The sequence below is a fragment of the Rhea pennata genome, chromosome 1 (assembly GCF_028389875.1).
Source record: "Rhea pennata isolate bPtePen1 chromosome 1, bPtePen1.pri, whole genome shotgun sequence".
NCBI lineage: Eukaryota > Metazoa > Chordata > Aves > Rheiformes > Rheidae > Rhea > Rhea pennata.
In genome coordinates this window covers 67,444,268-67,467,245 of record NC_084663.1, presented here as the reverse complement: position 1 = coordinate 67,467,245, position 22,978 = coordinate 67,444,268, and the positions used below count along the sequence as shown (strand labels likewise).

Genomic DNA, 22,978 nt, shown 5'->3' with positions numbered 1-22,978 from the left:
ATGATTTTCTACCTTATTACCACCACCATAGTGGTGTTAAGGCACTTCTCTTGGCATTAGAGCAGAAAAACTTTCCTTCTGAGTCAGATCTTTATTCTGGTTATCATCTTAATTTAATGTGTGTACCAACAACATCCTTCACTTCACTGTATGTTCTTACACTACATCAGGTTAATTTAGAGTATATTTATCTGTTTGCCTTCCTAATAGAGCGCAGTTCGCTCTGCTTCTACTTGACTCCCTGGATCCTCACAAGCAGCCACATGAAAGGCCCAGAACCACACAGGTAACAGACCACCAGACAAAGCTCCTCACTACTGTGCTTCCTGCTGTCAAAGCCAGCGCCTTGTTTGTTAGGACTTCAAAAAATGCCAGTGCCAGTGCAATCATACCCTGAACCCGGTCTCTGTTTCCCTCATTTATTCACAGAAAGACTCTGGTATTTTTATGCAGCTTGGCAACGTGTAAAATTGCCAAGTGGCAAGAGGGCAGGACACTCAGTGTTCTCCTGGGGACTGCACGGGGGCCACGTGGAATCTCAGCCCACCTCCTCTTCCTCACCCTTCCTACATGCTCTCATACCAGACTATTTAGTAACTACTGCTTGGCTATAAGAGTCCCCCAGTGCAAGGATGTCTATGCATACACATGCATATATATTTATTATACATAAACAACGCATCTCAAGGAAGGTTACACAACTCTTCGGAGAGGTAACTAGTAAAAACTGTCCAAAATAGAAGAAACTCCCTTCCTATCTTTTAAGGCACTCTCAAATTAATGTCCATTTGGAAAAAAAAAGTTTAATGGGTCAAGAAAAGATGGCATTAATCCCTCCAAAACAGCATTAAAAAGGAGTTGTTTTTGCTGTGGTTTCCTAACTTCAAAGCACATCTATGTGGAAAAGGGGAATAATTTGAAGATGATTCTTCACCTTTTTGATCTTAAAGAAAGACCTAAGATTGAAAAGCATCCTATTTTGAATCATGTGAACTTTCACTAAACAGAGAAAATTGATGTCCCCAGCTGTTCCTGTCACACCACTTGCACAACCATCCAAGGACTGTTTTTGAAGGAAAAAAAGAAAGCTTTTTTGATATCAGAAAAGAAATTAAATTTCAGTGAACTTTTAGAAACTAACAAAAGTTAAAAAGGTCAAAAAAAGAACATGCCAAAAATCTATTTTGAACAATGTATTATTTTTTATTAATGCAACTATGTACTAGCTAATTTCCGATCATCCAAAGACACAGTCTGACCCAAGAACATAAACCCAAGTACTACTATGGAAATGCAATAGGCAAAATACACAGTATAAGAACAGTGTGTCACTCAGGGATGCTGACACAACAGTCTCTGCTTTTTAGATTGCACAGCATTTTCTCAAATAGAAAGCTTTTCCAAGCTTTTGCTTTAGAAATGCCTGCATCTCCATTGTCTGAAGTGATGCTTTGCACTTCAGCACAAGAAATGCCCTACTTCTATCATTGCAAGTAATTCTGCTGTGATTTGCATGAGTTATAACCTGCTGAAAAACAACACCTCCCACCTCTAGACTATGTAGCAAGGGCTTAATTTTGGCAGCATGCCTGGAATTCTAAAGCGTCTAAAAACAGGGCCACGGTCGAACCTCTCTAGCACCAAGATTCAAGTGTGGCTGCTGAAGGAACATGGTGCATAGACATCCTGCCTAATTGTACAATACAGGTCAGGCACTCCTGTATCACTGGCAGAATGGAGAGGTATTAATAAAATACATCTTTGAGGTACTCAGAGCCTATTGTGGACAAGCACCACAAAGCTGACTGAAAAGGAATATTTCTGTATTCAAATTGGGGCTTTGCACAATAATTACAGCATAGTTCAACACGCAGAAATCAGGATCAGGAAAATACAAAACTAATCCTTCACTCCTTGCGAGTTATCTATTCTGATAAGGTAAATAAAGCATTTTCTTCCTTTGTTCGATTTTCATGTAGAAAAAACTTGTAAACTGTAACTGATGCTGTCACATAATATTTTTGCAAACTTTAGCTTTTTCTAACTTTTGACTACAACTTAAGTTATTTTAACAAGAAATGGGTCCTTTTATAAAATACACATCAAAATACAATGTACTTTACATTGTTCTATGAATCCTTTATTTTAAAAAGAGAACATGGAAATCAAAACAAAAAGTAATCTACTTATTTGCAAATTATCTGCAATATATATGCTTTTCAGCATTAATTATTATTACTATTGGAAAGATGCACCAAATTTCTTTTTCAATTTAGCTAGCGGGAACTGCTAGCCACTGGATATTGCCACAACTTTGCCTGAAAGATTGAAGAATGCTTTATTATCAAGCTTCTTGCCCAACTTTTATTTTGCTTACCACATTACTACAAAACTGTGTAAGTTGCACAAATATTTGATATAAAAAAGCAAATCTTTACTGGGAGGGACGCCTTATTATTGCTTTGGAGTAATTCTTCTGTTACTGGAATCCTGACTTGACTTTGGGTGTCTAAAATTTGAGAAGAATTTTGCTATATAGAAGACAGTCAAAGAATGAATCTAGGAAGACAATCTGTCTTTAGAAAAACAAAGCAAAACAAATCATGGTGTATCTTGCTCACAATTTTAAAGGACCTTCACAGGCAACAAAAGTTTCCCATCCATCAAAACAAAATATATTAAAATTTAATAACTGGAAATTGAAAGCTAGAAAAAGCCAGGAGCTTTTAAAATTGTGGCTACCTTATTCAGGACTGGGGTTCGAACGTCATCACTGCCAATTTTTAATTAAGAATAGCTATTTTCCTTTTAAAAAATTTCTACCCCAAGCAAGATGTAAACTAAAGATGGTATTCATCATGCTATGTGTGCCAAGCAGGTCTACAATGTAGCACTGTTTCTCCTATAAGAACAACAGCATAATTTTTTATTCGGCATAATTACATAGAACAGCTGATCAAATGTACCAAGAACATTAAATATGCAACATACACTTGTGATAAAATGATTTTAATGCACCATGAAATATCCAAAGAATGATAATTTCTAATCATGTTTTTTTTTTCCTGATCAATAAATGCCCAAGTAATTGAAAACTAGAGATTATAGTTTAGAATGGAAGGAATTCTCAATGCTGAGCATTAGCAGCACAATGACTAAAAACCAGTTTAAGTTATAAACGTGCATAATAACAAAGCAGGAACTTTAATCAGAACCTTTCTCCCTTAATAACCTGAACATATCTTTGATTGTTACTCTCTCAGGAATCATCCCACCTCTGATTTTGCAAGGGTTTTTGAATAAATGTGAAGGCCTAAAGCAATGACATTTTTAGGGGAACAGGCTGTATGCTTAAAATGTATCAGCTCATAGTGCAGTAGCACCACAAGATAAGCACTTTCCAAATGCAAAAGAAAGATGTTCCTGCCATTTCCTACATAATTAAACAGTATGCATCACATGAAGAATGAGGGAGAAAAATAATAAAAATAGGCACTGTATCATATATGAATTCCTTTTTAAGAAAACTGACAAAAACAATATGGTGTGCAATGGAAAACTCGACTGCTGTAATTCTGCCTTTATTAGTATTTTTTTTAATCTTAACTGGCCTCCTCATGTTTTTATATGGTCAAATACGATGCTCCTTGCAGAATATTTTCACCATTCACTGAACTGGATAGTTCATTTATGCCCTCTAACATGCAGCCCAGGCCTTACTCAGTGAATGTTGTATCTTTTTGCATTTCGGGTTCAGTTTCCCAATTGGCTTTTCTGTCTACTTTTCATGCCTAAATCTGTGAAGGAATTTAGCAATATAGTTCCTACTAACTATAATAAAATGCAAGTGTTAAAAGGAACAGTTCATGAACACACATCAGTTCGCTATTAGCATAACATACTACTGTTAATTTTAAAAGTCATTTAGTGTTCTAGATAGATATATAATTGTGTATAAGGCCAAATCGTACCTGACAGACCTGATTTCCTTCTGCAATGAGATGATTGGCCAAGTGGGTAGAGCTGATATTGGATGTTACATATCTTCACTTTATTAAGGCCTATGACATGGTCTCACATGGTATCTATATAGCTAAAATGATGAAACACAGACCGTATATGTGGATAATATGGTGGGTGCAAAATTAGCTGGACTATTGGGCTCAAAGTGTGGTAATCAGCAGTACAAAGTCCAACTGGTAGCCCCTTACAACAGTAGTCCCACAGATGTTGATACTGGGGCTGACACTTCTGAGTGCCTTTATTAACCATCTAGATGATGGGATAGCCAAGAAGTTTATATATTATATGAAATTTGGGAAAGATATGAACTGGTAGTGAGCAGTGGGCCCTTACTGCAAAAAGGCCAATTGTATCCTGGCCTGTATTAGCAAGAGTGTAGTCACCAGGACAAGAGAAGCAGTTATTGCCCTCTATGTGGCTCTTGTGAGATCCTGTCTGGAGTAGTGTGTCCAATTTCGGGCTCTCCAGTTCAAGGATGACATTGACAAGCCGGAGTAAGTCCAGCTGACAGCCACCAAGATGGTCAGGGGGCTGGATGCCACGAAGTAAGAGATGTGACAGAACTGAGTTTGCTCTGCCATAAAAAAGGAAGGCCTGAGGGGAATCTTGTTGCTGTCTAGACCTACCTAATGGGAGACTGTTAAAGAAATGGAGACACACTCTTCTCAGAAATGCACAGTGGAAGGATAAGAGGCACTAGGCAAAAGCTGACATGCAGTAAATTCTGACTTGATGGTCAGGAAAAAAATTACCAAGAGAGTGGTCAGACATTGAAATAGATACCCAGAGGTGTTGTGATGTTGTGGAATCTCCATCATTCTGATTTGAGCAGGAGGCTGGATGAAACAACCTCCAGAGATCTCTGGAGATCCCCTTCAATCTACATGATTCTATAATTCTATAAAACACAAATATCTCTACTAAGTAACTGAGAGCAGGAGGTGACTGGAAAGTGTTACAGATGCTTAGTTTCAGGGTTTGACTAGTATTTTTCAGGAGGTGCTCAAAACCATTTTTTTACACTTATGTTTTAGTGGATCATAAAACTGAGGTTAAAAAAAAGTCTTGTATAACTCATTTCATTATTAAAGCTTTGCAACTAAAAAATATATGGTTACACAAGCTTGGATCTAATACTCATAGTTCCTTCAGAAATTATTTCTATATTTTCAATATTTTCAATAAAAGAAAGTAAAGAAAATATAAGATAGAAGGAAAATATAAAGAAAATATAAAATATTTTCAATATTTTTCTATATTTTCTGCCTCATTTTGCATTTGTGAACACAATCAACATAATTCCATGAAAAATAAATTATTGCATTAATAAAGAGCATAACTTTGAAAGACTTGCTGACAATTACAGGCAAATCAATATGAAGGATGACAATTCCTTTGAAGTTCAGTTATTGCCTAACTAAAGAAATTAATCTCATTATGTTTTGCAGTTTTACAAATACGTTAAGTCAGTGATTTCACAATCCAAGCAGGAACTCATACATTGGGCCACAAATAGTTCATTACAAAGGCTTTATCAGAAGTGAAAATTAGAACATATCTCCCAGTTCATCTTGGTGTTCCAATCAGCAAGAAACAATCAAAATTCCCCCAAACTTCAGTGACAGATTAAAGGCAAAAGATAAAGAGAAGTGAGACCAATTCAATCCATACTATTAGTTTTAAGTAACTTTTAATTGTGTTGAAATGTGACTAGAGAAGTGTGAATTTAAGCTAACGAAAAAATTAATTAAAATGTTGCACATTCAGAACTTTCTTTATACACATGCTATTAGTTCTTCATTCTTCCTTATTTCCCTTTTATCACCTTAGAAGCAAAAGCATACATTTTCTGTTTCTTAAATCAGCTTGCAAATTGTAATGGTATTTTCAAATTCTACTTTTACATTTTCTTCTACTGCAAAGTTTCACACTTAAAAATATTCATCTGTACTAAAGAAAAACATAGGATAACATCAACATCTTCAATGTTGAGTATATCTCAAGCTGTAACTTGTAAATTAAGAAAAATCATGTTATATATGGACAAACAAAATCTTCTAATACAATAAAATGCCAGAAGACATTAAAATTGAAATATTTTTAAATGTGTAATCCTCAGCCAGGTTTCTGTACTTCTAGATTACTTCAGATGGTTTTAAAAATTCTACCTGATAAAATGGACTAGCTAAAAATTTTGCCTTGTGTGAATAGAAAAAACAATTTGAAGTCTAAGTAACTCACTTATATTGAAAGAATTTTTGTTTGAAATAAATATTTAATATATCACAGTAAATAAAAGTTTAAAATCTCTTTATAATTTTAGCTCCCTATGCTGAAAACACCTTTAATCATATGAATAAATCCACTGCAATCTTGAGGATTATTTGACACTGATGGGATCATGACAAAGGAAAAAAGCCTCATGGATGACAGCAGTTCTGCTTTGTTTCAATCACTGATTTATTAGAGAAATATGGGTTATAGTTAATAATGTTAAGATGATTTCCAGTATGTTTTAATAAACTACTACATAAACTCCATCAAAATCAGAAATTTGCTATACAAGAATCAGAAGCTATTTCCAATTTCCTTGTAGTCTGGAAAGACATATGTTATCTATCACCCCAATCTTTCAGCTTCCTAGGAAAAGCCATCTCATTACCAACGTTTGAAGTGAGGAAGTAGGGAAATAAAAATTATATATATATTTAAACATTTTTGACTGTCATTCTCTTACACAGTTCATATAAGCCATTCTAAACTACAATGATAGTTAAAAAAAGCACTTATCATTTATTCTTTTATGCATTTTGCTCTAAAGCTGCAATAGCCCAATTTCTCAAATTTAATTGTGCAAAGACTCAACTTGTTTTCAAAATATCAAACTGCTTCTAGAGAAATCAAGTGATTCTAATCAAGAGATGCAAATTATTTAAATTGTCTTGATTTAAACCACTTCTCCCTGCTATCATCTTCCAAAAGGTCAAAAGAATAAAGCAGCAGCAGAATGAAGCAGGAACTTGTTTTTTTTTTTAACTCATCAGAAAGATATTCCCTATTCTGATGCAGTTCCAATTATTGAACTGATCTATATTCTCCAGAAAACCCAGATCTCTCTCAAAACGTCCATCTTGTTCATGTTGCAAGATCTTGGAATCAGACAAAAGTGTTCTTTGAGGTTACTCTAATCGCTCCAATTAAAATTTCTAAATCCTTCTTTGAGCTTGGAGCAGAAAAGGGTAAGAATTTTAACACATGCACAGAAACAGAACTTCTTTGCAAAGCTTGTCACAGCTGATTAGAATCTGCTCAGATAAGGCAAACAGCCCTTCTCTTCTGGGCAATTTATAACAGCCACACCACCCTTCAGCAGTCCTCCGATGTCTACGCCGCACATCTTACCTGGTTCACTGAGCTCTGTGCTTCTGCTGTTAAATTGTCATGCTATCAATTAGCTAATTTAAAGCTAGGTCAAGTATATCTGTATTACAGGCTAACGAATCTGCCGCCTGTTTTGACAGAAACATAGCCAAAGTGGAGACGTAACTATGAGCACTTATGGAATTTTGGCATTTCTTCCTATAATAAAGTGAGGACTTTTTGCTTCCAAACAGCTACAAATTAAGATCAGCTTACTGTCCTGTAATAAGACCATTCTAGATAACAGCATTTTTACTGTAACACAATTCATAAATGGGAATTTGTGGGGTTGTCATTTCAACAAATACTGAAAATGAAAAAGATTAATTGCTTTCACTGCCATAACCTCTTTTCTGAAAGTTCAGCTTCAATGTGTGCCCCATGAATGCTCCATTTCAGTGACTGCTAGAAATATAAAAACCACCCTGCGTTCTTTAAGCACTACATTCCTTATTCCTCCGTTCACAGTTTTGCATTTGTCTGAATTAAAATGCACACCGTTTGACTGGGCCCAATTAGTAAAAAAATTCAAAATATCATTCAACTAAAACTGTAACTTTGGAGGAGGAGTAGAACAGGAAAACACTAGGAAAGTTTAATATATCTGACGATAACATACACTCAGTAGCTTTTTTGGTTTCCCCTGGGTAAAACCAACAGAAATAGTTTTGGTTTTGTCTTTTCCTTTAGAGAGACGGGAAACCTCTACCTACCTCTTTACTGATACTGTTAACCTCTTCACTGATTGTGACACTAGAAGTATATGATCTTAGTGCTCTCTTCAGATAAATATTACTAAACGTAGATATTAATGAAGAGTTGAAAGAAGAAAGGATAACCACGTCAGTGTAGTGAAGCTGTACTGTGCTTGTGAAATATAGTTTGACCACTGTACTCTAAGTCTCTAGAACAGCAGATGTGGATGTAATCATGTAATGTTTCTTCATAAGCTGTAGTGTGTAGCACTGCTCTGTGTAGCAGAGAAAAACATATTTACACAGAATGCATTTAGCCTTTTTGGGGGGAGGTGGGAGTCAAAAAAGATACAGCAAACTTTTATTTTTATGTGCTGTCACTGCCATCACGAATAATTCTGTAACAGGTGAGTTTTGAGTTTTGAACAATGAGGCTGCAGTTATCAGTTGGTCTTTATGTCTTCCTGACATGCATGGCGTAAGCTTTCATGCAAAACTCCACCTTGATCAGAATAAGGGACCTGAACTAGTACAATCACATTAACAGCAGGAGCTTCAGAAACCAATTAATTCACACAATTTTCAAGGGCAAACTGCTGGTCCCTGCACCTGCACAGTATGAGAAACTATCTGATGGTCTTGACTCTCAGCATCACCGTTGGAATTACGGGTAGGCTTCAAATTTGAAAAATAGAGGAATATTTTTGTGCTTCCTCATGTAGATATTTAATATTATTCTCTGCAAGCATTTTTACCAAAAGTAAAAACATGCTTTTAAGTCAGAGGCAGTGCTAGTGGATTCTGAAATTTCAGAACTTCAGCTAAGATAGTCCAAACTGCTACTGAAGGTTTGCTCGGGTTTTCTAATGTGTTAGAAAATGAAGTATAAGTGCTGATCTCTGAGCAAGTGCAGATCCCTTTGAAACGCCAGTGCTTACTTTAATAGCAGTATTTAGAGAACAGTCTAGCATTCCTTTACAGATACTGGAAATGCTAGATAGAGAACTATAAAGAAAGTATATGGCTTTCTTCTATATCTAAAACTGCATAGTTAGTATTTGTGGTAGCAGCAGGCTAAAATGATCTAAAAATGTGGAAATACAGATAAATATATAACAGAAAACGAGCTGAGGAGTGTAATGCAGATACACCTAAGAGGATTTGCACTGACCAAACTTAAGAATAGGAGACTGATAGCAACACTGAACCATCTCCTGCAGAGCAACTTGTTGTCCAAGCTTTCTTCAAGTTTACTAGCTCAAGCTAATAAACTTAACTTTTCTAGTTTACTAACTTTACACTAGGCTCAAATGCAGTCAGTTACGGTTCAGCAATATTCCTTGATTTGCTCCTGTCTCATGGAACCCAGCACACGACAGAGTATGATGCAGAGAAACCTGAGCGGCTCAGTTTATAGTGAGCTCAGGTACAGCAGGCTGGTGCCAATAATCCCTTCTAGATGTGACCCAATTCCATACGGAGATAATTTGTCATCTCTGCACATGGCACCATGTTCCCAAGGCTGTGAGGTTGCTCAGCTTCAAGACTGGATTCCACACTACATCTATGGTCTGAGCTACAAATTACAGCAAGTCCTTCTCAATGCATTAGAACTGGGCTGGCAGCAAGCAGTAACCAGCTTTAAAATACATTATATAAATTGCATTTGTGCTTTCAAAATCAGTAAGTTTCTCCAGGAAATCTTTTACTATAAAGGTTACAATTTAAATGATTGATGATATCCACATATGTGTGAATGAAACCAGAATTCTCATATCTCAAGATCTACGCATCAGTAGCAGAAGCAAAGGAAACCTCATTCCTAAAAAATTACACATCTCCTGCCAGTTTTTCATTCATGTTGCTGGACTTAAAGCAGAAACAAATGGAAGCCATTTGGGGCTCTTCCCAAAATAGATATAAGAATTGGAACAGAATTATCACTGGTTGCTAAATAAAGAAAAAAAAACTGTAGTGTAGGAACTCTGAAAATGTATTATCTTCGCTTCAGACACTCAAGAGATTACTGCTCTAAAAAATAAATCTGGCCTAAATCTGGCTCAGAAATGCAATGGCTTTCTTATATAAATGCCTGCAAGAGTACAAATACAGTGGGTCAGGCCATGGAAAACTTAAATAAGAGCTTTACTCTGCATTAAGAGCTTGCTGCAGACAGTCATCTCAAAAAAAAAAAAAAAATAAATAAAAAAAAATTCTGTGCATCTTGCTCCCCTGCCTTCTTAGAGAGAGGATTTGCATCTTGCACGTGTTGTGTTCAAAAAAAAATATAAACCACAAAATAGGCATGCAATGCACAAAACAAGTCACTAAATTCACATGCACATACTATATATGCATGCATTGCTATAATTTAATGTATTCAATCCATAGAGGTATATAAAATAGTCTTTACAGAAAACCTTATCATTAGTGAACATTATAAACATATAGACCTGTTTACATACCAAACACACATTGAAATACTGGCCTTTTAGAAATAAATATTAGAGTGCTTCAGAAGGCTGGTTGACTGTAAGAGGAAAACTCATTTAACAAGGACAAGAAATTCAAGGACACTGACTATGCAGCAACTAATTTGTTTTCATTTATTTTTCTACCATACTCAGGTACTATTCGTAGGATATGTGTAGTGTACAGTATATTATAATCAGTTATGGATGCTAAATACTGAAGAATGCTTGTCATCTTACACCTCTAACACATAATACAGAAAAAATGGTAGTTTTTCTTTTCTTTTTTCAGAGGGAGTGGTTACTATGTTTGCAGTAGTGTCCCTTTAAGTAATCTTTTTTTTGGCTGTGCATCCAGGGCAGCTAATAGTTTTTTATCAAATACCCTTCACAGCAAGATGACTGTTTCCATGGAAACCACAGAGCAATCATCCATTACTCCTGCAAAGACTTCTCTAAGCTCTCTCCTAAATACAGGTAGCTCCTTTCTCTCAAACTAAAATAGAACAGAGGAATGAATTTTACAGTGTGATAATTCACTTCCAGAGCTTCATGTGGGGACTAAGAGAAAAATGGGACCTGAAACACAAACCCCTAAAACATCACACAAGGAGATCATAAAGAAGTTTTAACACAGGGACAAACTCTGCAAGCCTGCAATTTAAAACACAGCTTATAGAGAGGATGGGAAATTCTTTCCTTATAATTAAGCAACAGAGAGGGAGACAAGAGGGAGAACTAGAGATTAAGGCTGATGATTAACCCAGAGCTTGATCACTTACCTCTCTCAGCATGTTGTTTTCTTTTTCCTTCTGTTCCAGAAGGCTCTCCAAGTGGTGGACACGCATCTCTGCCTCAGCCAACCGTCTTGTTCGCTCGTGATCTTCCTCAGTGGCTTTTGCTGACAGACCTTTACTCTGCAGCATCTCCAGCAGCTTTTTGATGGACTCATCACGTGCATTTAAGGTCTGTTTCTGCGTCTCAATACGCAATTCCATCTCCTCTAGGGTTTTACGTAGCAGAAAAAGTTCCTTGGCCTGGCGTTCATGCTCTGCATGAAGCCGTTGGAAGTTTTCCTCTGTGAGCTCTGCCACAAAAGGCTCGCTGGTTCTAGTGCTGCTGTCTTGCTGGAACAGCTGGTTCAGGTCCCGCTGGATCCGAAGCTCATCTTGGAGAGCCTGAATAGTCATCTGCATGTGCTAAAAGAATAAGCAAATACAATCAGATGATTCCCTGCACTAGAGAAAAAAGGAGAACACGAGCCACTTCAGCCCTCCTAGACTACCAACCAAAAGGAACCACAACATTGACCAGCGTTCTTTTCTGAAAGCAGAAAATTTCTTCATGTTCCTTTTAGAGGAGGAATGGGGTTATTCTATAAAAAATTTCAAGTCTCTCCTTTTGTGCCTGGTAAAGTTCGTTTAACATTAGAAATCCCTTACTCAAGTTACTCTCCCACTTTCACTAGCCTGAGTAAGTCACCATTTAAAAGAGGAAAATGCTGGTAGGCAAAATTTAAGTGTTTCAAATAACAGCCTATCTTGTAAAAGAATGCTGTATGAGAAGTCCTAGACTGAAATTACTATCCTGATAAAGCAGAGGGACCCACGACTATTAGAATTTATGTAAAATCTAATAAAATGGAATCAGCCATGAGAACTCCAGGGGTCTTCAGTACTAATATTACTCAGAGTACAGATTTTCCAGTTGACCTAGAGAAGAGATTTTAGTATGTTAAGAAGAAACAGATGAACAACTGTAGAAAAATAGATATACTCTGATTAGGGAGAATGGTCACACTGTACAATTTTATGCATGAGGAACTTAGTAAAAAAACCAAACTACAGAAACTACAGCCTTATAGATAGGAACATGCAGTCAATCAAATGATCAGCAGTAATTTGTGCTTATGCAAGATAATAAACCCTGTCTAAATGACTGTGAATACAGCATAATGAAATAGGAGAAGGACAGGTTTTCTGGAAAAAGAAATCCTCACATTATATTCAGATAAACATTATTTTCTTCTCTGTAAGACAGGAAGATGAAGACAGTAAGATATAAGTACAACGAATAAACATCTGATCAGCAGGGATGACATATCCACTGAGCTATATGCCTCTTGAGAGTGACAGACATGCTTAGAATTTAGTTAGAATGTGAATAGATCAGAGAGACTGATCTCTGGGGATCTCTGGGGTCTACCGTTATATTACAAATATCAGTGTCTGCAATTTAGTTACTTCCACTATTCACTAGGACTGAAGCCTTAGTGAAGTCAGGCTTTTTTTTTTTTATCAGTCTCTTATCAAGCTTGATGGAGGAGACACACTGTTAAGGTCTATAATCTAAAGATGGTGCCAATTTAATGTGTCTGACATAAATCTAAGTATTTAATTCCAATATAATATTCATAAAGAGAAGACATGTAAGGAGATTTGCGTTGAGGTCTTATTTCAAGACTATATTCATCTGAATTCCTACACAGAAGGCAACAGGCAGGAAATAGTACTTGCTACCTTACAAATACCTACCATTAACCTGTTCTGGAAATTTTAAGTTAGCTTGGTTGTATGGAATGATGCACAAAGGTAGGTCAATCCCATTTTCATCACCAAGGTCACAACTCCTGGCCTAGCATTTCTCTTGCTTTTGCATTCTGGCCTAAGAATCACTTTTCAAAACTAAAGGGTGCTGCTTTGCAGTCAGCTCCTCTAAGTTTACACTGCCACTAAAAGGAGGAGTCCACCTCTCCGCCCTTCCTTAGGTGGCCGGCGTTGTCAGCTGGCTCAGCTGCCAGCTTCACCTGGCTGAAAACTAGCCCAGCCAAAAACAAACAAAGTCTTTGCGGCCAAATTTCTGATCCAGCTGACTGTGTCTCTACACCAATGCTAATACTGGCACAGGAGGGTTGGCAATATGCAGCCAAGGGCTCTGGGGGAGAAAGGAGGAGAGCTACCCTTTTCCGTATCAACATAAACTGAGATAAGCTTAAATTTATCATGAAGCTACCTCTTTAAAGTACTCTAATTCTTTGTTATCTATTTTAATAACAAAATACTTGCCAGTTACTGATTCTGTTAATCTAAAACAGTAATTCAGATTATAGAATCTATGTGATAACTTTGCACAGGTATATTAGATGATGGGATAATTAATTTCTTCCTAAAGATACATTGCAATTATATAGTGAGGGGTGCTTATAGATTTAGGTTAGCATTAGCAATACAAGCAAACAAGTATCTCAAGAGAATCCATCTGTATCCAGGAAAAGATTTTAGCTATCGTTCTTTTTTTGGAAACATTTTCATTTTCATTTATTGTAATTTTTCCAAAGAACAGTCAAGGTAAGAATGTCAGACAACCTCCCCGCTGTAAAACTGAGGCACTACTGCAATCACGCCAGCGTGCAGATACACAGTCAAAGCTACTAAGATCTGTTCAAATCACGTATGTTGACTAAGCTGGAACCAGCTGCACTGGTGAAGAAGTTTGCCTTACTTCAACTCATACAACACCAAGAAAGTCAGCAGCATTACAGTAAGCACAGTAAGAGAGTCTCTTAAAACAAAAATAAATAATCTCTCTACAGATAACTTAGCGATTCCACACACGAGTTAATTCCGCTTGTGTCCAGCCCAGCTGTGCGTTGTTCTTCCGGCACCACACTCGCACGCGCTTCCACCTGCCTCTCCACACGCTGCCACTTCAGCGCTTCCTTTCTCCCAGGCTGCTTCTCAACAACCACGCCATCGACTAAACGAAATGGCTTCCTGTACTTAGCGTCGTCCCAAAAATCAAACTTTGGTTATTTATAAACATAAACGGAACAAATCACCGCAACTGAATTCCTGCGTTGGAATGGTTACCACTTGATCTGAAGCGAAATCCCAGTTCAGGTTTCTTATGAAAACACTATTTCTCATAGCCCCACAGAAATTATTTCCCTCCAAATTACCCACACGAAAAAACCACATACAACCTCCAGGCCAAAGAACCAAAAACTATTATATGATTCAGAAAGCATGAATTTTCTTCCTGGAAGAAAATTCAATACCAGTGACAAAGAGCATTTATGGGAATCTGTCAGACTGTTAAGCAAGGACAAAGGAGTTACGTAATACTGAACAGAAATGGTCAGCAACCGCCCTGAATTCAGGTTCCCAGGAAAAACGAAAACGTGGGGGGAGAGCAATGGGTAGCACTGTGCTTATGAATTACTATCACTGCTCTCTAAACCGCTCGGCTGAAAAGAAGCAAATTTCATCATGTGCAAGGTAGCAGGAAAATAAGCCATCAAAAGTCATTCCACGCTTCTGACACTCACTCCTTTCCAATATCCAAGAGACCTGCAAAGTGTGGGTTTTTTCTCCGCTATCTAAGTAATTTTTACAATTTTTAGAATGATGGAAAAATGCCCTTTAAAAGTTAGCATCATAAATGAACTGATTTTTCAGCTGACAGCTTTTCTTCCACATTGTTTCAAGTAAAACATTCATTTTATTTTTAAGTAGCAAGTACATCTTTGGAGCCATTTCTTAGACTTCACTTTAAAATCAGTAACTATCCCAGAAAGGTAATATACTTTTCAAATTCATGTGATATTAGCCACTGATGCTTAATCCTGTTTCTAGGACTCAACTAGAGACCTCACTCAAACTTGAAAAATACTGCTGAAATTGTCTTATCTAGAAGCAGACAAGCAAAAAAAAAATAATACCATTAAGCTTGGTAACTTCTTAGACTGTTCTATAGATACCAGTAACCATTCTCTTAAATAGTTTAATACAGATAACGTAGTTAAATTAAAGCAATTATGCTCAATCTGTACTTTGGTTGAAGCTTTTTGTTCTTATTGCAGACCTCTAGGAGGATTGTCTATTTTTTTCCAGTCATGTAAGTTGGTCTTTAAGCCTCACTACAAACCAAAACTACATCTGCAAATCACTAAGGTATGTTTGTGAGTGAAGCTCCCTAATAAATGTTCTTCTGATCATGCCCAGTGTACTTCTGTCTTGACAATCTCCTCTAGGCCCACCTCAAATGCAGATCCTAAAAGACCCACGGTGCAGACCCAAGCTCTATCAAGCGTTCTTCTCCCCAGGTTACTTGCATAGGGCAACTTAGTGTTTGTTAATGGGGCTCTACACAGAGACAGGCATCGCCTTTCACCTAGCAGCACAAAATTTACACTTTAAGTAGCAGAACATGGTTCAATTTCCTCCTCTGCCCCACAGGAATCAAATCCACATTTCTCACACCTTGGCAGATCAGTTAACGGTAACAGTGAGTTCGCAAACCACGGTACGAATGCAACTGGTGATACAGAAGTTCCTTTAATAAGGGACATGAAAAAGTCCTGTTGCTGCACTCTGAGTGATACAACACACCAATTTCTATATTGGCAAGTTTGGGAAGCTTGCTACAGGCAGCTCTTTTCAACTCCCTGTTGAAGCTTTTTCCTTTTGCATGAAATATTTAAAGATTCAGCAGGTCTGACAGGAAATTCTAAAGAGAGCATGGCTTCATGTTGCAATGGGTAGTGAACAGAAGAACAGTGCTGTTCAGACCTGAACAGTTTTACTTTCAATTAATTTAATATTTGTAATCGCATCATTCCATAGGAAGTGGGAGACAAATTTGAACATACTCAGCCAGAAAAGGGAATTTAATTGATACCTTACCCCCTCCACCTGTATTCTAACCTACATTTGAGATCAAAAGGAGGCAATCATTGCTACCAATATGAATTTGAAGGGAAGGATTAAGTTGTGATGTGCTTCTTAAAGAAAGGATTTACTTGCTCATTTCTGCAAGGCAGAGCTTGCCATACCAAGCTAAGACTCCAATAGGCATGCAAGTGTCTGTTTTTAATTGTCTGACTTAGGCTATTTATATTGAGGACACTGTCTTTGTAACTACCTTAATCAGACATGTAACTCTTCCCATATTTTATTCCAGAAATCCAAATGCCTAAATTAGTGCTGTAGCTCCAGCAACAGAGGCAACGCACCTAGGTCTTAAGCAGTTCTGTAGTTAAGTTCTCCTTAATCTCCTCCTGGATATAAATTCTAGGAAGCAGGTTAACCAGGGAAATTAATTTTTGGAATTAATCACTTTTTTGGAAAAAAAATCATTATACTCAAGTGATGCCTTTTAACAGGCAGGAAAAAAAGAGACAAGATCTTAAACTTGACGCAGTGTTGCAAAAATGTGTCACAGTGAGGCAGGAAGCATTTTTACATTCCACAAAACTCAAAGACTATATAAAAAAAAGAAATAAATAAAAAATGCACACACTCCTCTTACACTGGCAGAACACTGAAGCCTCTCAAATTAATGAGAAAAAATACAGGCTAAGGGAAAGGAATGGCAGAAAAAAAGGAGATCACACTAGAATCCTAGTGGAGTGCTGGAACAGAGCTTCAGTCTGTGAGATCCAGTTTAAAATTCCTATTCACCCTCTTCCCAAATCCCAGCTGAGGCTTTAGTCACTAGGTTAAAGCCAGAGATCCACCCAATATATTCTTACAGGAGAGACAGAGATATTCTGCTCTGTTTAAGTACCTGAATATTCATTGGCTTAGGGACTTGAATCTACATCTCAAGCATCTGAATGCCATAAGCCAGCCCCACTCTCTAGTAACTACTGTATGTTCAGCAAAGGAGTTTCATCAGAAAGATATGAAATAGAATACCTACAGAAAAGCAGCGTGGTAGCTGGTATATTCTCTTGAGAAGCTGCAGCACAGGCTGAAAGTCTTGGCTGAACTAGCCCAGATGCAACACGTGCATCTCCCACACTCCAGTGAGCATCCCTGACCTACTATTTCCTGCTCAAGGATTGAGCCCATCTCACTCTTTTCTAAGGCTTAATCATAAATTCCAGTCTAGAGGGAAGAAATTTTTTTCCTGCCAAAAGTTTTGCTGAAATAGGTAGATTCAATAACAGTATCTCCTAAAAATATTATTGACAAGCTTAGTTACTGAAAATACACTGAGGAGTTCTGTTAACCCACCATGCCAGTACATCCTGTACTGGATGACAACTTTATGATATACATCTATTTGGCAGTATTCTACAAGTCCGTTCAGCCATCAAGCTGTTCTTTGTGTAGAAAATGGTAAGGGCTTGGAAAGACATAGGACAGCTTTGCATTTGTTACAATTTGTCATATATTTCTGTATTCAGTGTTCAGGATACAATCTGGCAATAAAGGATAGAGACTGAGATTTAATGTAATAACTGACCAAAAAGTAGATTTCTGAAGAGGACAGCTTATATGTCAAGATAACCTGTTTTAGTCAGCCAGCTACTTTTTCAGTTGGGAGGAAAAAAAAAAAAAAGAATCTGAAATAGATGCACTTATCTCTCCTAAAAACATTGCCTTATTTTTGTCCTTAGACCATCTCCAAGGGACCTTGAATGTGTTTTTCTTGCCAGTGAAGCTGCATATACAATCATGACTTTTGCATTATGATGATTACTTCAGTGCTCTTCATGAAAAAAAAAAAAAGTTTCAAACATTTCTAAGAGGATGAACTGCATTAATCTCAAATGCGATCACATGCCAACTGCTAGAATATCAGCTGGTCACTAAGGGCCAACAAAGTCACAAGGAAGGAAAATATTCTCTCTCAGTTGCAAAGAGTTAACAATTTGGCAATGTTTCTGGGAGATAGATTCTGCTGAACGCACAGTAGAAGCAAAGGCCTGGCTGTCTGAGGGAGTCCCTGCTGACATTCAGCTGCAGCCCACGCAAGGGAACTGAAAAAAGGGGCTAATGTCAGGTGTCCAGCAGAGTCGTGACGAAACAGAATTTGCTGATTCCAAAAACGCTTCATGCTCTCTGGGCTGATCAGGGGCTTCAAAATCTTACTTGAATGGAAATGAATTGGTGATTTTCATTGTGTTTAGCTTAATTGCAAAAACAGCTATGATTTTAATTGCATATAATTTATGAAAACTGCAGAAATTGACTTGTATTTTAAAACAACCACACACTGTATTATCTCTGAGACAGCAGAAGTGCAAGATGATAAAAAAATGCTATAGAAAAAGAGCTTAAGTTGTCAGTAATACATTTGTCAGCTGAACTAGACTCATACAGAGTAACTCATTTGGTTTAAGGGAATAGTATGCAGCAGCCCAACTTCCTCTCCTCTGCCTTTACAAAAAAAACAAACCAGCAGGAATGAATTCAAATTCTAAAAGTAAAGCAGATCAGAAACAATTGAATAAACTTAGAGCCATAAAAGAACCAAAATTGCAATGCAAATCACCTTATAGCAAGCGTATGGGTATATGCATTAAAAAGGCTGCAAGGTAATATACAGAATGTTACTTATTCAGTGGCAAGGGTCCATATGCAAAATTTGACCTATGGTAAACATGAAGCAGTTTATTTTGGAAAGAAAATAGGCAAGCTATCTACATTTTCAATGAGTAAAGAATGTATGTGAACAGTTACTATGGAATGCCTGATGCACTGCAGAATTATGACTTACTTTGAAGAAATTTGTGCAAATATCTGTGTGATAAGAATATAAATTCTGACTGAACATATGCAGATCTAGTGAAGTTCTGAAAATACCAGTTTAGTTATCAGTTTTTAAAACTACAAATATAATTCTGACTGTTCTCTGGCTGCCTAAGGCATGAATCAATTTGAGCTCTATGGCAGATATCTTGCCGCAGGTGGCAAGAATATACAAAGGAAAAAAAAATTTCAAAGTCATCATTTAGCCCCAGCTACCATGTGTCTACATTTCCAAAGGTGCATCTTGCTTAGTAGTTTAGCATGTTTCAAAGAGCTTTTTTTCATGCAAGTCTTCCTAGCATCTACATTTCACATGCTTTGAGTCTCAGCAGGGTATGATTCTGAATTTCAGAAATTAAATTATTTTAAGGGCCCCTTACCTTTCTTGAGAACAGGTATCTCATTATTAGGACACATTTTAGAACTTCTCATGAAACCCTATGTTTTCCTGAGAAGTAACAGGAGAAAGATATCAAAGATTATGTTTAAAAATATCTAGAATTCTGGCTGAGAATAAATGAGAACTCAGGCCTCACTTCTTAGGACAAATCTGTAAATTTTATTTCCTAGAGACTAATGTCTGTATTGTTACAATCCGGCTCTTGAATCACTGGGGAAAAGAAAAAGGGGAAAGCTTCTGTGTTGACAATCTGCATGGGAAACGTTCCCTGCTACGCCCAGCTCTGAAAACCAAAGCGACTGTTTTCTATACAGGCCATCATAAGGCTTTGTATGAACCACATAAGATGGTACAGAGATGGGTGAAAACTCCAATAGAAAGCTGTAATTGGAACTCATTAAAACAGACTCTTAAGTGGTAAACAGCAAATATTAAGATAGTGATGAGAACTCATAGCCACAGACAGTGGAAAGGAAAAGAGAAGCAGCTGCCTTTCAGTTAACTGAGGGGTGGCAGGGGAGTATGCCTGCCCCTGGGAGCACGAGGATCTTCATGTCATACATACATACTCCTTCTGTGGGTATGTATTTTTAACTGGAGTGCACTAGGCAAACATATACGTAGAGATGATTTTGTGGGAGTATGTCTGATCACTAACAGAAACTCTTTCCCCTCAAATTCATGAGTGACCATGAGTCATTCAAGAACAAAATTCTAGCACTATCTGCAGAGGGCTTGATAGTCAGAACAGGAAAAAGTGCCCTAGAAGTGCACAAGTGCTTATAGCTCATTGGGTAGGCAGATAAAAAAATTACTGTGCTATGCTTTGGATGAGTTCAGCCCTGAAGCCACACTCTTCAAAGCTGAATTAACACCCAGAGTTGGAGCATAACCTCAGTGAAGTCTCCTTTTCTCAAATTCTGTAAGAAGCTCAGTATTCCAACTACACAGCATCAGACTACAAAATTAGAGGTGCAATCTCTGCAGAAATATATTATGTATTGCCCTGTAGGAACTAGATACATTCTTTCAGCATAATTAGTCTGCAGAACTGGCACTGAGTGATAGTGATTCGTGACAGCACAAACATAGTTACTGCCCCTTTAGGTGACAGAAGTGACCAACATCTACCTAGTAGAATGAAAGCTTGAGAACATGGGATTTCTAAACTATGACAATCCATCAATAAAGATGTAACACGTCCCCCCAAAAGCTTAAAAGATTTCATGGATAAATATGGTATTACTCCTCGATGATGATTCTGACAAGCCATTGTACAAGGTTCTTGATCTATCCCTAGCAATAAAACATACAATGCAAGCTTTACACAAAATCTTATATAGTGGGGAACTGGTTGAAAAAGATCACTCCAATATAAAATGCAAACATTAATAAAATTTCCATTCAAACTTCTTTCTAGACATGCCAACATATTCACTGTTGCCACAGGGATAAACCATATAGAAGTATAAGGAGTCAGCAAAAAAATAGTTGACATATATATATATTTTTTCCTGCAGCTGCTGAAAAGTGCTCACAGACAGCTGATAGACCAGCAAAATACACTTAAAAATGCTGAAAGTGCAGTATCTGGGGGTGAGAAGGAAGAGGGACATGAGAAAGGTTTTCTTGGCCCCTGAGTGGAGAGCATGCATTTAGTGTTATCTAGGTTTTTTCCTGCAAGCAACATCTTCATTGATTAATGCTTGGTTGACTAGAGCACTGCACATCTTACTTCATTCATAAATTTTTGGGGAAGATTGTTTTTGTCAACTTAGTTTTGTGCAAATTCTGTTCTCTGCTCTCGTTAAGACCAATGATTTGGATCTGTGACTTCCAGTCACACTGGAAACAGTATACAGAGCAAGATGAAATCAAAGTTGCCAAGAGGAATAAGAGGGTGAATATATAGTAATACTTTTCCAGTGTACTCTCCCAGCGTTTGGAGCTGAGCAATTTCTTGATCCTAAGAAACCAGCTTTGTGACAAAACAGCAAAGAAAAACAAAACAAACCACACTTATATCTCTGCATTGCTCTTCACCCGGAAGAAGACTTGAGGAGAAGCAAGCTGCTCTTTCAGGCAGCTATATCAAGAAGATATCTTGACAGTACACAGATGTTTCCACAGCAGAGGAAAAAAATCAATTCATCCAACTTTAAAAATATACAAGTTATATCATTTAAACAAGAGGTCATTATCTTATGAATTACCTGTCCATCTAAGGAACAATATAATATGATCTACAGAATATAAATGAGCAACATCAACAAATTCCACACTGATTTTAACCTTGCTTTATTTCCTATTAAGCTGTCTATATTGGGTTAGCATTACACTATTCAAATATCAAGTTTTATAGACATACATACATATATATATACACACACACACACCAGCTTGATTATTAGCTCTTTAGATGACAAAAAGACAGAGCCCTTGCACATATGCATTTCCACCTACCGCAGTAAAATAATTCATTACAAGTAAGTCTCCTTTATCTGGCAAACACAACTTCCTTTGTCACGGAACGATCCTCATACAAGAGGTTGATGTTCGTGTTGACTTTCTTTTACAGAAGACTGGTCTATATAAACCACCATGATACAGAGCTCTCAGAACTTGATCTTTAGCTGTTTTGCATGTGTGTACAACACAGTTTTTCATTAGATCCCAATTTCATTCACAGGATAGATTACTTCTAAATTGTATATATGGAACAGTATTTAAGGGCCAAATCAAGCTTTTGTGTCTCTTGTCCCATGAAAGAAGTTTGAAGTTAATATGGTACTGGAGGGAAGCAGGATCTTAAGCACTTAATGACCAATATTTTCAAATTAATAGCATGTGTGTGAAACACGATCCACTTCTTTAATAGATTAGCATCTCTTCTGCAAAACATTCTCTTTTTAGTCACCTCTACTAGGGAGCTCAGCAAATATATCTTTCCATTAGCTGACGAAAGAAATCAATCCAAGATAAAAGGTGCTCTGCTAACAACCTTTGATCTTGTGTTCACTGTTTTCCAAGATATGAGCACACATCAACACTAGACTTACAAAAGGAAAAAGATAGCTGACGATTGATAATGGAAGTTTAATATACAAAAAGTTGATGTATAAGAAAGCTCTCGAGTGCTTTATCCGCATCACCCTCCCCCTGCCCAACTTAAGCCTTCTTTTATACCAGCTGGTTTGAGGAGATTATTATGTAGATTTCAATCCACACATGCATGAATCCCACAAGAATGAGATCAAAATATTTTGAATAGCGGCATCCACATGCATAAACCCTATTCCTCTCACATAATATGTAAAATATGGAGTAGCCCTGCTCTTTAAAAAATTTTTTTAATACTTCAAGCTGGTGATTGCTGAACACTGAAAAACAATAACAAGATAGGCTCTGACACTGAATACAAAACAGTAG

General features: G+C 37.1%; 1 protein-coding gene across 5 annotated transcripts in view; it reads right to left on the bottom strand.

Moving 5' to 3' along the window:
• The window catches only part of ERC1 (ELKS/RAB6-interacting/CAST family member 1), a 302,330-nt gene that overhangs the window by 230,786 nt on the left and 48,566 nt on the right, over positions 1-22,978 (bottom strand). For all 5 annotated transcript variants that reach the window (XR_009960212.1, XM_062590517.1, XM_062590533.1 and 2 more), the window contains exon 3: positions 11,392-11,808. Coding sequence is in view for 4 of the 5 variants with exons in the window: in XM_062590517.1 (XP_062446501.1) it covers positions 11,392-11,808 (417 nt within the window). In the remaining variant the exon portion in view is untranslated. The remainder of the gene's footprint in view (positions 1-11,391; positions 11,809-22,978) is intronic.